The sequence below is a fragment of the Eublepharis macularius genome, chromosome 16, assembly GCF_028583425.1.
Source record: "Eublepharis macularius isolate TG4126 chromosome 16, MPM_Emac_v1.0, whole genome shotgun sequence".
Lineage (NCBI taxonomy): Eukaryota > Metazoa > Chordata > Lepidosauria > Squamata > Eublepharidae > Eublepharis > Eublepharis macularius.
This window is the reverse complement of record NC_072805.1, coordinates 19,598,443-19,614,572: the sequence shown is the minus strand read 5'-3', so window position 1 is coordinate 19,614,572 and position 16,130 is coordinate 19,598,443. Positions and strand designations below refer to the sequence as shown.

General features: G+C 47.7%; 1 protein-coding gene across 1 annotated transcript in view; it reads right to left on the bottom strand.

Moving 5' to 3' along the window:
* Positions 1–2,380: 2,380 nt before the first annotated feature.
* The window catches only part of ADGRG1 (adhesion G protein-coupled receptor G1), a 64,065-nt gene continuing 50,315 nt past the window's right edge, over positions 2,381–16,130 (bottom strand). The window contains exons 8-14 of the mRNA XM_055000464.1: positions 15,497–15,542; positions 14,442–14,545; positions 14,233–14,351; positions 11,571–11,839; positions 6,270–6,378; positions 4,492–4,763; positions 2,381–2,725 (exon numbers count right to left, since the gene is read on the bottom strand). Of these exons, the coding sequence (XP_054856439.1) occupies positions 2,610–2,725; positions 4,492–4,763; positions 6,270–6,378; positions 11,571–11,839; positions 14,233–14,351; positions 14,442–14,545; positions 15,497–15,542 (1,035 nt within the window). The 3' untranslated portion in view covers positions 2,381–2,609. The remainder of the gene's footprint in view (positions 2,726–4,491; positions 4,764–6,269; positions 6,379–11,570; positions 11,840–14,232; positions 14,352–14,441; positions 14,546–15,496; positions 15,543–16,130) is intronic.

Here is a 16,130-nt window from a genome sequence, read left to right as displayed (position 1 = left end):
CCTTGCTAGTGGTTTTCCAGGCTGTTAGGTAGAGAGGTCTTTCCTAGCCCTGCAGTCTTTACATTGCAGTGGCAGTGATGTGAACCTGGGATGCTGTACAGGCAACACATACTCCTGTAGTTCAGCCACAGGGCATAAGTAGGAGGTGGGGCTTTGCCTTATTGCTGTTGAGTAACAACGGAAATACAGCAGCGCATAATGGCATTCTCATCCTGTCCCACTGGCATTCCTCGGGGGCACAAATGGCAAACAAACGCTGCCTTGATTGCCCATGTTGTCTGCAATAGTAGAAAGGACTCTGCCATCTCGTAGCTTTGCACAATGCACAGTAAAAGACCAGTGTTTTTGTACTCTTGGTATGTTAAGGACGGAACACCTCGTTCCTGTCTCATGTCAAAAGGCTTCTAGTCCTAGTGTAACTTCATTATGCTGAAGGACCAGCTATAGCGGAGAGGAAATGCAACTGACCTCAGCAATACAGCTGAACCACAGCTACGTGCTCTTCTTTTGAGTCTCATCTCCCAGACCAAGAGATACAATGAGACCTTATTGCAGTGCAGCCCTACTTTGTTTCTAAGACCAGAAACTGCAGTGTTTTTTCCAGCAGGAATGCAGTGGAACGGAGTTCCGGCTCCTCTTGAAAATGGTCACATGGCCGGTGGCCCCACCCCCTGATCTCCAGACAGAGGGGTGTTTAGCACGGAGGGCAATCTAAACTCCCCTCTGTCTGAAGATCAGGGGGCGGGGCCACCGGCCATGTGACCATTTTCGCCGAGGGCGATTTGAACTTTAAAAAACTCCCCCCTTGTTCCAGCTGACCCAAAGTGGCGTCATTGTGCGGTCTTGAGTTCCACCATCTCTTTTCCCAGAAAAAAAGCCCTGAGAAACTGACAGCAATAACTTTCTTGCCTCCGTCTGTAAATTAAAAGCTGAACAGTGAAGCAACTCCAGTTGGCATTACGGTGTGTGTGGTTGGGCAGCAGGGGGCTTAACTTTTTATCCTTTACTTGGTTGCTGTCTCAAATGGCATGCTAGTGCTATCCGCATTTTAAAGGAGAGGGTAAAGCTGTGCCCTTTGAAAACATTTCCCCGCTTTTAGGAAACAGACCAGCCAACAGGGAGCCTGGTTCAGACCAGAAAAAGCAGAGCAGAGGTTGAAGGCTCAGAGCTACTGAAGCCTGCAGTTTGACTTGTTAGGGAGAGGTGCGCACATCGTGTCTGTTTTCACCCTGACTGTTCTGCTACCAGAGCTCTTTTATGGAAGGCACTGAAGGCCTTTCCCTATCTCACAGCCCTCTTCTCCCAGCTCTTTGCTACACCATATCCTCAGGGCCAAACTACATGATAAGTTTTTGCAGGGCTTTTTTTCAGCAGGAACGCGGGGGAACAGAGTTCCGGAACCTCTTGAAAATGGTCACATGGCTGGTGGCCCCGCCCCCTGATCTCCAGACAGAGGGGAGTTTAGATTGCCCTCCGTGGAGTTCCGGAACCTCTTGAAAATGGTCACATGGCTGGTGGCTCCGCCCCCCTGTTCTCCAGACAGAGGGGAGCTTAGATTGCCCTCTGCGCCACTCGGCCTGGAGGGCAATCTCAACTCCCCTCTGTCTGGAGATCAGGGGGCGGGGCCACCGGCCATGTGATCATTTTCTCTGAGGGCAACCCATTGAGTTCCACTACCTCTTTTCCCAGAAAAAAAGCCCTGAGTTTTTGAAAGGGGGGGGGTCCGGATTCCTCAGACTTAACCACATCTTCCCATGGTCACACAGCAGTTAAGAGAAACATCTCTGTTAAAGCCCGTGGGAACTTGATTTGTCAAACGACAGTGGTGCAGAGGGAGGGACTCGACCGCCACCAGCCTTCCCCCCCACCCCCCCGGAGCCATAATAATCTCTGTAGAGAGTTATTTTGGAGCGAACAAGGTGTGAGAGAATGAGTAGTAGAATCATTTCCCCCTCAACAGTACATAGCCCTGAATATGCTCAAAGAGACAGGGGCGTAGGGTTCTCTGCTAGGTTAAGCTGATGCATTACCACACCCTGGCAAAACAACCTCTGGGAATTTCGTACTGGAACCAAATGAAATCTTATTTTGTTCGGTACACTTTGCTCCCACAGAAAAATTGCTCTGCCGTTTCTTTGAAGTGAGTGTAGAAGGAAGTGGGCAGGCTGGAACGTTGCCGAAACACACTATAGCTGGGAACATGCGGGAGGACCTTGCACCAGCTGGAAACTTCAAGGGCAAGCCGTGGGTGGAACACACTCCCCAATTTGGCATTTCATGCAACAGTGGCACCCCCTCGCAAAGACTGAACTCAGGCGCAAGCAAGAAGGCAGCTATGGCGATCCTGAAGGAGGCCCTTAAAAAAAAATGTGCAGCGGATTTAATAAGTGGTTTTTAAGTATTTAGAAACTTTCACGCACACCATTTACAAAACCAAGAGACACCTATTTACATTAGAAATCAAGACCTCACAAATATATTATTTCCGGATGCAAGTGCCTGCCCCGCCCCATAGGTGCAATAATACATATATACAGGACTCTTCTGTGACGTTCCAGAGGGTCACGGGCACAGCCTCGAACTCAACAACCCCCCCCCCCCCCGCCAGGTCACAGAACGCTGCTGCTGGAATGTAGCTTTGCGCTGTTCGTAGAGATGAACTGCTCTGAGGCAGTCCGGCGAGCCTGCACTCTCTTTGCCAAGTACCAAAGGAAGATGAGGAATCCTGTGGAAAGAGAAGGGAAAGGGGGAGTTGGATGATAAGCAGCAGTCAAAGGGAATGATGAAAAGGCTGGGGGGACCCCAATGTACTGGGTTTGGATACACCCCACAGCCACCTACTGGTGGAGCGCAGTTTAGTCACTTCTCTACTTTGACAGTCCCAGACTGTCCAAGGCCTAAGATGTACGAGAAACCGACTGGGAGCCAAGCTACAAGTGACGAATGACACTTGAACGGCAAGTGAACAGACTCACATGTATTCCTCCCTGTTCACTTGTGCTCCACTTGATCACTACATGATCACTTGCCGTTCACTTGCTGTTCAAGTGTCATTCATCACTTGTAGCTTGGCCCTGGGTGGAGGGAGGCTTAGCTTCTTGAGAAGTGTCCCCCCCCCAACTAATTTGAATGGTTTCCACACTGGGATGGGCTTGTGTGGTTTTCCCAACTGCTGGTGCAGCTACTGATAAAGGAGAAGGACAATGGGGATCCACATGGCGGGTTTCCCTGGCCAGTCCCCCCACTGTGCCCCCCCCCACAGACCACCACAGCGATTGCATTTTTTTTAAATGATGGCACTAAAATATTGTTATACCATTGCAATGGGTTCTGTGCATTTTCCAGCTTTCATTTCTAAAAAAAAATTACGTCCCTAGCCCCTTCTGTGGCAAAGATATGCCCTTTTCCTTATATCATCACTAAAGAGACTACATTCGCTTATTTTAAAATGAAGCCACATAATTTGTTACTTGCTGCAGACCAGATGTTTCTGCAAACTTGAGGAACCAAACAGGTTTGCAGAAAAATCTGAAACTTCGAAAAAAATATACTGGGGAAGTCTGTTGAGGAGCTCATCGCAGAGAAACTGGGGAGGTACAGATGGGGGTGGGCAGGAAAGCTGGTGATAGGGCAGGTAATCCAGCATGTCTCCTTGAACTCCTCCCCTGAGAGTCTTGTGCCCCCCCCTCTTGTAACAGGGGTCATTTCGTAGAAAAAGAGCTGCAGGAACTCATTAGCACAACTCATTTGCATATGCCACGCCCCTTGCCAGCATCAGAAGCGTATCATTAGCATAACTGATTTGCATGTGCCCCACCCCCTGGCATCACCTATCTTGGCTGTTTTGGACCCAATCCTGGCCATTCAGGGCCGAAATTGGGCCCAAAATGGCAAAAAGGGGCTGAAAATGGCCGAAAAGGAGCCCAAAATGGTCAGGATCAGGCCGCTGCTGAGCGGTAGAGTGATCCACCACCCATCAGAGGCCCAATCCTGGCTGTTTCGGGACCAATCCTGGCTGTTTGGGTCCTGATTCTGGCCATTTTGGGCCCAAATTGGGTGAAACGGCTCCCCAATGGCCAAAAATCAGGTGGGCGGGGCCACCTGACATGTGACCTTTTTGGAGAACTGCCAGAACTGCATTCCTGCATGTTCCCCCTCAAAATGAGCCCTGCATCCAACAGTACAAGGGGACAGAGGGAACGGCCTGCATTTTTCAGGCAGTGCCCTCTGTTAATCCTCCTTCTCTAATCCTTTTTCTTTTATTTAAAAAAGAGTTCTTAATCAATTCTATTTTAGACATTTTGTGAAAAGCTCCACATGGGGAGCCTGGAACCGAACCCAGGAATGTCAACAGGCAAAAGAAAGCAATTTATAGATCCTCCCTTCCTTATTCTCACACTCCGATACTGGGAAAGTTGCAAGCTGAAAATTCAAGGGGGAAAGGATGCGAAAGTGGCAGGGGAAGAAGGGAAGGGACCCAAGCTCACTAACCTTGGAAGGAGTTGAGGATGGTGAAGAGGTAGAGCGCAGCAAGTTGGAAGGTTCCAAACGTGAACGAGAAAAAGGCCAAGCCCCAGGGGATGCCCAGCGCACAACTCAGCCCCAGGAGCATCACCGCATATTGCCACCTGTGGTAATCCCGGTGTTTGAGTTTGAGGATTTTTCGCACCATAGCAGCCAGCATGATGCTGTTGAAGAGGATCACCAAGCTTAGAAATCCCAAATTCAGGATGCTGTTAATATGCCTCTTTGTTATCCAACAGCTAGAAAGGGGGAAAAAATTAAGGGTGTGAATCTGTGATGAGAAGTGCCTCCCTCCACACATCCCAGATTTCTCATCTTCAAAGAAATCCTTCTCCTGAGATGTCCTTTTGTGCACGGTTTTTGGATTTTGCATTGTTTTTTTCTTATAGACGCAACACGGAAACTATGATCAGAGAGAGAGACACAGACCAGGAGGGTGTCGTGAGTTGGATGAGAATCTGTGAGACCTTGATTCAAAATCTCCACTCCGCCATGAAAGATTGGCAGAGTGACCAGTGGCCCGTCATTTTCTTTTAGCCTAACCTCCCTCGCAGGATTGTTGTGAGGATAAAACAGGGGAGAGGTGATAATAAATTAACGGCTTTCCTAGGCTCACTGTAAAAATGTACAAAATAAAATAGAGTTGGAAGGGTGCCACAAAGGCCATCTAGTCCAACCTACTGCTTGATGCAGGAAATCTAGACTAGAGATTTCTTAATGGATGTCCAACTTAACATAAATGGTTATTTAGATATTTATATCTTGCTTTTTTCCATAATGGGGACACAAATTGGCTTATAACATCAGTCTCCTCTGTGTCCCTACAGTCGCTAAAAGACTCATACTACAGTACTGGAAAGGTGAAAGCCCACTTCCTATAACTCATCGGATTGAGGACCAAGATTTGAACATACCACATATTGACGGCACTTGCAATTGTGTATGGACTTTTAGATATTTGGAGGCCTTTTATAGAAACTTATGTATAGATTTGCCAGCATTGTTTTTCCTTTTTTTGTTTGTTTTGCACAAATAAAAATTAAATTAAATTAAAAAATGACATCACTCTTCCATTTTTATCCTCACAACAACCCTGTAAGGTAGGTTACACTGACAGTGACTGGCACAAGGTCACTCACCAGGGTTTTCCTGTCCTGGAAGGGCTGCTAGATCACCGGGTGGCCACCGGGTGACTTCCGGCACCGGGTGACTTCTGGCCACCGCTACTACTTGTTTATCTGACAGGAGGCCTGGATGCATGAGGAGGGGGGACAACCCCATCGAGTTCTTGAGTCAAACCTTTCCTCCCCCATTAGAACTTCCATTTTGTTGGGACTGACAATCTCATGTTGGGAAAGAGTGTGGCTCGATTCAGGGGAGAGAAGAACAGTTGGGCCTACAGATCTGGAGGATAACATAAAACATGCCACAGATTTTATCGCTCATCTGCCCGATTTTGAGACTGCCTGAGTCCAGACTGGTCTATGCAGCATGATGAGTAATCCTGTTGACCTCAGTAGGATCCGTGCAGAATTCATTCTCTTTACCTAGGCCTCATCCACTGAAGAGCTAATATTCTAGCAGGAACAAAGTAGGGTCAAGGGGGATTATTTTCCAGAATGGAGTTTCACAGGACAGATTTAGGGAAGAATATGGAGCAAAGATAAGCTAAACCCTGAACTGAGTTCACTGCAGGGAAGCGATGGCATAGCAACCCTCCCCATGGGCCCCAACCAGTAACTTACATGGTTGCATTGGTGTATTTCTCCGAGGTCTCATACACTTTAATGGAGTAGGGTCCGTAGGTTGATTGATCAGCCACAAAGACCACAGTCACAAGGAATATGGGAAGCCCTGCAGGAAGAGAAGAGGCCAACTTAACACCCACTCAGAGCAGTTTACAGAGTATGTTGTTATTATTAGAGATGGGCACAATCCACGTTACGAACGTAAAAAACCCACGAAAATGGTGATCGCACGATCGTGACCCGGTGGATTGTGACCATCCATGGCCAACAATCCAGCAACTGGGAGAGGCCTGGATCGTGGCGTTCGGGCTCGATTCAGGAATCCAGACACTCAGGCGCCAGCAATCTATTCCCCTGGCAACGGAGTCAGAGGAATGCCTGAGCTGTGTTTGCCCTCCTTCTGTCACCCTGGAAACCCGAATGGAAGCCCAGCTTTCCTTGATCAGCAGGGCTTCCTTCCAACCACAGAGCAGCAAAGCAGTTACAAGTTGGGAGAAGACACCCAGGGGAGGGAGGGGGGAGGGGGTGTTCTGTAGCCATGGGCACTCCAATCTCATCCTGCAAACCCTGATAGGCAGCTCTGATGGCCAAACGCAGATGGCCAAACACAAACACAGATGCCGCCGGCATCACCCACTGTTCCTGTATCGCTGGGAACAGCAAGGCGCCCCTCCGCTGTGGCCTCCACTATCCACAAGCCATGGTTCAGGTTCAGGAATGGGAGATCGTCGTTGCTGTTCGGGAATTCAGGATTGTGGTCTGAGCTGAACCACGATCCTCTGGTGCGGTAATTTTTTTGGTTTGGGCCCATGTCTAGTTATTATCCTCACAACAATCACCCTGTGAGGTGAGTGGGGTTGAGAGAGCTCTGAGAGAACTGTTACTGAGCCATAGGGTTGCCAGGTCCCTATACCCTCCCGCCAGGAGGGGGGGACCTGGCATGTACCTCGTGCTGGCAACGAAGTCCTCTTTATGCAAGTGCTCTGGCACCTGCGCGATGTCATCATTTCCAGAAGTGACATTATCACAGCCACAGGAGCGCTCCTGCATTCTGTGCAGGGCCAATTTGGCCCATTCGGGCCCCAAATCGGCCCCAAACAAAGCACAGGAACACTCCCGCAGTTGGCATGGCAATGTCACTTCAGGGGGTGTTGTTGTTGCACCCCTGGGGAGTGTGCGCATGGCGCATATTCCTGAGGTGCTTGCCGGTGGTGAGCAACCTCTGGGAGCTTGTCACCTCCTGCCAACTACTGGCGGGTCGGCAGGCAAGGAGGCAAACCTTCAGGAGTTTGCCTGCCAATGGCAGAAACCTGGGAACTCTACTGACCCAAGGCCACCCAGCTGGCTTCAAGTGGAGGAGTGGGGAATCAAACTCAGTTCTCCAGATTGGAGCCCTGCAGCTCTTAACTCCTACACCGAACTAGTTAGTGTTTTTATCCCAGATCTCTGCACTGTCTTGCTAGATTCTGCCTTTCTGCCTTTATCCTAGTACATTATGGTTCTGCTACAGCTTCCATGTTTATACCAAAAGCCTGCCTAGTGCTCGTTCTAGGGACAACCCGTCCCTTCTTGCCTCTGTGTCTTCTGTGTTATTCACAATTAAGATTATGATTTAGCAGCAGAGTACAATTCTACACGTCTTTCAGTCCAAAGATCTGTGGAACACCTCTGCCTATCCTAGAATGGAGCGCTTAGCTAAATGCACCAATGGCATAACTAGCTAAATGCACCAATGGCACAATTCTACACGTCTTTCAGTCCAAAGATCTGTGGAACACCTCTGCCTATCCTAGAATGGAGCGCTTAGCTAAATGCACCAATGGCATAACACGATACGAGGCAGCTTTGTATGTTCTTAAAAGACTTCTGCAGCAATTGGACAACGGGACTGAACATTCCAAGCTGCCTTGTACCAAGTGAGCCCGTTGGTCCATTTCGCATCGTGTGGTCTACTTTGACTAGCATTTGATTGTTCTCATACAGAGAAATGTCTTTCAAAACACCAAATGCACTGAAGTGGCAACGTGGAAGAGAGAGAAGAGGTTTGGGGAAATCTTGCCAGCTGCATAACATCTAGGAGAGATTCTGTTTCCTTCCTGTGTGCAGGTAATCCTAGGCAGAGGGGCGAGTTCCCAAGGGCTCTCGGCATGAGGCTTTCAAGCTGAAGACTACAACAGCTGGTCCAATGGAAGGAAGACCCACCCAGCACGTGTTTGCCTCGCTTACGGTCATGCTCATTTAAATTATATTAATCTAGTATTTTGTTTGACTTATTTATTTCATTTATACCCCGCCTTTCTCCCCAGTGTGGACCCAAAATGGCTTCCATCATTCTCCTTGATGCTGTTTTATCCTAACAAACAGCCATGCGATAATTTAGGCTGAGAGTGAATGACTGGCCCAAGGTCACGGAGTGAGTTTCAAGGACAGAGTGGATATTCGAACCTGGGTCTTCGGGATCCTAGTCCGGCACTCTAACCACTACACCACACTGGCTCTATGTTTTGGAAATTTCTGTAAACCCCTTTGGGGAGAAAAAACAGCAGAGGAACTCCTTAATAAATAAATAATGCTGGGCATCAAACTAGTTGGATGGACAGTTAAATAGGTAGATGACAGAGTTGTTGCTTTTAGAGTGAGTGAGTGAGTGAGTGTAAAATGCCATCAACTTGCAGCTGACTTATGGTCACCCTGTAAGGTCTTCACAGCAAGAAACTTTCACTGCTCAGCTTCTGAGACAAGATCAGGCTAATCTGGGCCATCAAGGTCAGAGAATTTTAGTATTCGCAACAAAATAATTTTTTTTGCATTATCGTTCAGTGTCCACTAGGGGGTGCTATTTTTGTGTTTTCCTACAGTGCCGTAACAGCTTCCTCCATTGTCCATTGTGGCTTCTTCCTCTTCTTTCAAAACCGTCTTCCACGCCTGTTCCCTTCCCACAAACTATGCTGCTTCATCTTTCCTGTAACTCCAATGGCCCCTTCTGATCACCATCCTCTCTTCCCCTGCCCGTTTTTTCCCCCAGCAGATGGAGTTGCCACCAGCACTCCAAGTAAGGACTGTTCATAATCTCTTCCACATATCCATGTGCTGAAAAAACTTGCACAGACTGCATCCGGGGTATAGTTCCATCCCAAACCTATGTAAAGGTAAAGGTAGTCCCCTGTGCAAGCACCAAGTCATTATTGACACATGGGTGGCGGGGCGGGGCGGGGCGTGTGTGGAAATGTTGCATCACATCCTGGTGGAAGCCAGGTTCAGGTAGCCGGCTCAATGTTGACTCAGCCTTCCATCCTTCCAAGATCAGTAAAACAAGTAACCAGTTTCCTGGGGGTAAAGTGTAAATGACTGGGGAAGGCAATGGAAAACCACCCCGTAAAAAGTCTGCCAAGAAAACGTCGTGATGCAACGCCCCCCCCCCCCCCCAAAAACCCTATGTATCTAGGGACAAAAGTGTCCCACAAAGTTTTTGTTTGTGGTTGGCATGAAGGTTTGTATTACTCCAGAGAGCTTAAAAACAGTTCCTTGCAACAGTGTTTTCCTAATGAATTCATGAGGTAAAAAACACCCCAATGGCAAAAACGCCTTGACTTCTTGGGTTTTATTTTCTACCTAGCTGGTGGTGATTTTTTCCCTTTGAAACAGAAAGTAAAATGTAAGTGATAAGTGGCCATACTTTAGGAGCCTTGTTTACTACCATGCAGGTGACAATGTCCCAAGAAGAAAAGGTTCTAGAGCCATTTTTCTCTAAATTGTACTCTTTTGGGGGGTTGCTAATTCAGAGCCAAGCTACAAGTGAGGAATGACACTTGCCTGGCAAGTGAACAGACTTACGTGTATTCCTCCCTGTTCACTTGCCATTCACTTGTGCTCCACTTGATCAAGTGGAGCACAAGTGAACAGGGAGGAATACACGTGAGTCTGTTCACTTGCCAGGCAAGTGTCATTCCTCACTTGTAGCTTGGCTCTCAGGGTTGCTAATTCAGCCCAATAGTGTTTTCAGGGATATGTAGCACCTAACACAATACTAATACTAAATCACCAGAGAGTTACATTCCAAAAGCCACATGCCTGCAAATACTTAAAGCTTAAGGTGGCCAACTTGGCATCTGCTAGAGCCTGTTCCATCTTTATAGCTGCTCCCTGTCGAAATGAGCGAGGCACCATCCTGAGCAGCTGTAGCCGCAGCTGCTGCAGTATTGGGGTTAAGTGGTTGGGTTGTGAATCAGCACTTTGCTGGTTTGAACCTCACTACTGCCATGAGCTCAGCAGGTGGCCTTGGGTAAGCCACTCCTCTCAGGCCAAACTTCCCAGCTGTATTGTGGGGATAACAACACCACTGACCTTGTTCACCACTCTGAGTGGGGCGCTAATCTGTCTAGAAGAGGAGTATATAAGCACGCCTACTACTACTACTACTACTACTACTACTACAATAACAACGTTTTTGGAGATGTTATGAGGCTGTTTATTTGCAAGGGCTTTTTGGCAGGTTTCACTTGCAGGCATTTTCTTGGGCAGGGTATAAACAGGGTTTTACTGTAATTGGTATGTTTTTAATATTAGGATTATAATGCACAAGGAACAGGATTTAATTTTTCTAATTAAAAAAAAACCCAAGACATTATTGATACACATGACATAAATCTTGCAGTCAGCTTAAAATCTGATTGCATGTTCAGAAAGGGAGCAAGAGAAAGATAAATAGCTTTGGAAGAGTGCAGAACTATTTTGCAGTGGCTGTTCTCACCCGCCTTTCCCACTGAAGAAGAGTTTCTGCTTAGAAAACTCTGAGCATTCATTTGGGTGGGGGCAGGGGCTGAAATGAAAATCCTATTTCAAACATGTTGTTACACTTCAGCTCAGCATAAATATAAGAGAGCAGCAGCAACTGTAACCAGGCTAAGGGCGTTCAACACGAACCTTATACTCAGGGCTTTTTCTCTGGGAAAAGAGGTGGTGGAACTCAGTGGGTTGCCCTTGGAGAAAATGGTCACATGGCTGGTGGCCCCGCCCCCTGATCTCCAGACGGAGAGGAGTTTAGATTGCCCTCAGCACCGCTAAGCGGCGCGGAGGGCAAACTAAACTCCCCTTTGTGTGGAGATCAGGGGGCAGGGCCACCAGCCATGTGACCATTTTCAAGAGGTTCCGGAACTCCTTTCCACCGTGTTCCAGCTGAAAAAAAGCCCTGCTTATACTTCTTACCGGTCTTCATAAACATGCACTCATTTCCCCTCAAACTGGGTGAGCCCTACTCCGTGGTTCTGTTGGCCCTTCCCAAGCTCCTCAGACACCTACCCCAGCCAACCAGGCATAACTTGAAGAGGAGGTTCGCAGTGGAGAAATCGAAAACCTCGATCACGAGCCGGTAGAGGCTGTAACCCTCTATGCCCATCCAGGTCAGGCAAGCGAGCAGGCCGAAGTGCAGGAACATGGCGCCCGCTTTGCAAGCCACGTCATGGTTGGTAGAGGACAGGGGCACGGCGATGAGGAAGCTGACATCAAGGAGGAAGATGGCCCAGAGGAGATTCATGTGGATATGGACAATATTGAGTCTCTCCTTCTTCCTGTGGAGGAGAAGATGTGATTCTTTCTTTCTACTCCTTTCTGAGGCCGTGAACAACAACCACACCCCTTAGGTCTTTGGGCCCCAAAGCTGTCTACTGTCGAGTGCCCCTTCTTTGTCAGTGAGAGATGCATACAAAATAAAAATGGTATGCTTGCTGAAATGCCTTCACGGTACCTGAGACAACCGAGGGCTTTCTATTCATGGTCACCTCCTTCCATTGGTATGGCAGATGGTAACCAGTATCACAGATCCGGAGGAGTTAGCCGTGTTAGTCTGTAGTAGCAAAATAGAAAGGAGTCCAGTAGCACCTTTAACACTAACCAACTTTACTGTAGCTTAAGCTTTTGAGAATCACAGTTCTCTTCATCAGATGCATCTGACGAAGAGAGCTGTGGTTCTCGAAAGCTTATGCAACAGTAAAGTTGGTTAGTCTTAAAGGTGCTACTGGACTCTTTTCTATTTTGGTAACCAATACGTGAGCCACAACCCCAGAAAAAGACTCAGTCTCTCTAAACAAGACATCTTACAAGAGGATGCTCGAGTGTAGGGGGAAGCAACATTAGCTGGGAAGTTTAATTTAAAAAATTGACAGAGCCTTCTGGGAGGCAAAGATGAAATTAACAAATGCTCTGAGGAATGATCTCCCGGTAGAGAGATAAAATTGGCAGAGCCTTTGGGGATGGCAAACATGAAATTAACAAACCCTCTGAGGAGCGATCTCCGCCGGCTCTGTCTTTTAAAACTACTCTTCCCAGCTACCATTGCGTCCCCCTACACTTGCGTGTCCTTGTGTAAGATGTCTTGTGTAGAGAGACTCTCAGTTCCCCAGGATGCTCCCCTGCTCTTGGTTGTTTTATTGGTACAGAAACCAGACAGCTCAGTTTAGGATATCAGGCGGGCAATGACTGAGCAGAAAAACGAAACAGAAGCCAAAGGACATTGCAATGGCCTTGAACAATCAAGCTTTCACTCCCTTTTCCTCATTCCAAGCACAGCATTCACAGGAAAACCAAACAGTGAGTTCCAGTTTGGAGGAAGCCAGCTGCGTGCAGCCCCCATCAGGCGCAAGACTCCGGACTGCAAAAACATCTCAACACATGCTGGTGTTTACTACCACACCATATGCGCATGGCAGCTGGTGTGACTATTTGGCTTGCCAGAGGCCGAAGAGAGAGCAACATTTGCCAGCTTTTTCAAGGACTTTCTCTATGGTCAGCACTCGGCCACTGGTCACTTGAACAGGCTCTAATTTATACGATTACCATCTTTGGTGTTTAACTGGCGTCTCCTGCCCCCAATCTCTGGCTCTTTCCTACCCTTCTTCTGCTTGGCACATGAACCCCTTGCAGATATCCTACATGGTGAGCCTACAGATCCTGTTCTTGCTTTCTCTTCTTCCTCCCAAGCACCCCAGCTGTACCCCGACTCAGGCTGCATCTGCACAAATGCACCCAACAGGGCAGCAGCAAACATATTTCCTTCATTTATACCCTGCCCTTATTCTCAATGGGGACCGAACGTGGCTTACATCACTCTCCTCTCCTCCATTTTATCCTCACAACAACCCTGTAAAGTAGGTTAGGCAGAGAGTGTTGTGTCTGCTCACCCAGCAAACTTCCTTGGAGATTGGGGATTTGAACCTGGATCTCCCAGATCCTAGTCCGGCACTCTAACCACTACCCCACATGGGCTCTAACAAATGGGGCACAAACAACATCCACATATACCCATTCTTGCTGTGTTAACTACTGCCACCCTCCTCCTTTTTCCTTGTCAAGCTGGCATGAAAGTAGCAGCTACTTCCCTATGTCTCCTGGGGTTGGAAACACCCATTTCCCCACCAACCTGTATGGTAATCCTTCAGTGCGGCTCATCGGGGATAGCCACTTATTCATCTTTAGGGCTAAAGAGGAATGAGCACATGGCAGTGAGCTACTCTATGGCATTCTGAAAACAGTGACAGGTGGGGCGACCAGACAATGTTCCTCTTTTGAACCAGATCAAAGCAGGTTTGTTTGAATCAGTTTAAAGAGGAAAGCCACAGGAACTCCTCGAGATGTGCTTGCTACAAGTGATGCCTTACACAGGTTGGACACTTGTCAGCTTACTGCAAGTTTTGATGGGAAATGTAGGCGTCCTGGTTTTACAGCTTGGCTCTCCATTACAGCTGCAAGACCAGGATGCCTACATTTCCCATCAAAACTTGAGGGAAGCTGACAAGAGTTCAACCTGTGTCAGGCGTCACTTGTGGCTTGGCTCTTAGACTGAGTACAACATCATGCAGCCATCCCTGCTAAATGCGGGGGAAGGGGGGGAGGAGTGATCTTCTCACTTTCCATGCAAGAAAACCATTCCCAAGTGGAATTGGGTAGAAACAACTGCACAACTCACCTGGAGCAAAGGAAAAAGCAGACTGTAAAGAACGACGCGAGGGCTGAAATGACGCAGCCGAAATAGGTGATCGCTGTCAGGTATTCCTTGTGAATGTAGTCCAGATCCGGGGAGGACGTCTGAGGATGGAAGGAAACTGCGTTAATTCAGAGGTGGGGGCATTCTTTCAACCGCTTTGTGGGAAAACCGAAGCGGACTTTGGCACTCACCATCAGCACCGCAAAGAAAGTGAGATGGTCCCAAAGGCAAGTCGTGCGATTCCCTCCTGCTTCCACTTCGGAGCCAGACGCATTCCAGAAGCCGGTTTGGCCAGCTGAGATCAAAAGGAGAATCGTTCTAGTTATGTTTTTAAATGGCAGGCACAAAACAGCACAAGTTCTATGCAATGAGAGCCAAGATACAAGTGATGAATTACACTTGCCTGGCAAGTGAACAGACTCACGTGTATTCCTCCCTGTTCACTTGCGCTCACAAGTGAACAGGGAGGAATACGCGTGAGTCTGTTCACTGGACAGGCAAGTGTAATTCGTCACTTGTAGCTTGGCTCTGAGAGCCATTAATAATCTGGGAGAAGGAACAGTCCCACCCAAAGGGCCTCTGCAGAATCACTGTGAAATGAAAACACAAGGGAAGAGCAATGCAAAATGTGACCCTCTGTGGCAATATGGCTGCAGCTTATCTATGTCCCTCCATGGTGTCTTTTTTGTTGTGATTTTCAGTACCCTCTGCCCCAAACTGGGACTGTAAATGGTTCAAAGGCAACAAGAAAAATAAGGCACATCAACAGGGCTCTCATTTACATAACAAGGCATGGATATACTCCTTGGAGATTCTGAATCTCTGAGTCCATGTGCCCAACATGCTACATACAGCACACTGCATGTCCCCTGCGCATTCACATGGAACAGTGAACTTTTTGGCCACCTGACAGTACGGCTGAGACAGAAGACAAAGGTACTGAGTCTGTTCTAGGACTGTTGCCATGTTCCCTACAATAGCAAACAAAGATACCAGCATAAACTTACTAACAAACGTATTAGTACAAAGTAAACCTTATCAGTGCAATAATTAAGTGAATATTTATACATTTATTACATTGACAATGAAGACTAGCAAAATTATATGACTCTCAGTGCTTTACCACTGAGCCACAGCCTTTCCCCCAATATGTAAGTATCAACAAGAAAGCAAGTCCAGGGAATACAGGAAGAGAGGGCAAGAACCTTGTTCCCAACCTTCCACTCCAGCTACTGAAGCCACCTACCATTGGAGTTTGGATCCCAGAACACGCATTGTGGGGTTGCATTTTTCTGGAAGGACAAAAATCCAAGAGTTAGTTTAAAGTGTATGATTTAAAAAACAAAATAAAACAGGGAAATACCACTAGGAGACAGAACATCCACAGAGTTTCCCCAACAGTTTCTTGTTCTTATAAATATACTTCCCCACACAGGCACGGTGCAGCCATCACGTGAAACCATGGTTTCATTAAACCAACGATGGTTAGCGTGATGTTCCCGTTGCGGGACACTCTGCTAACTATGGTTAGTTAGCGCTCATCAAATCAGGATCTGAAAGCACGTACGTCTAACCACTCAGTCTTAACTCTGGTTCCATTTGACGTCCAAATGCAAATCCTGGTTTGTCCCTCAGTGCCACCCTCACCGCAATGCATGTTGGGAAGCCAGACAGGCCTCCGCAGAGGAAAGTGTAAGGCTGATGAATCTAGAATTTGGGAAGGCAAGCCAGGGAATCCGCATGTCGAAACACAGTTCCTCAAAACTAGCCATTCATTGTGGATTCATGTTAACGAGGAACCAAAGCAATGAAAGCGGAGCTATGCTAGATTTGCTGTATCCAGGGCTTTTTTTCAGCAGGAACGCGGTGGAACGGAGTTC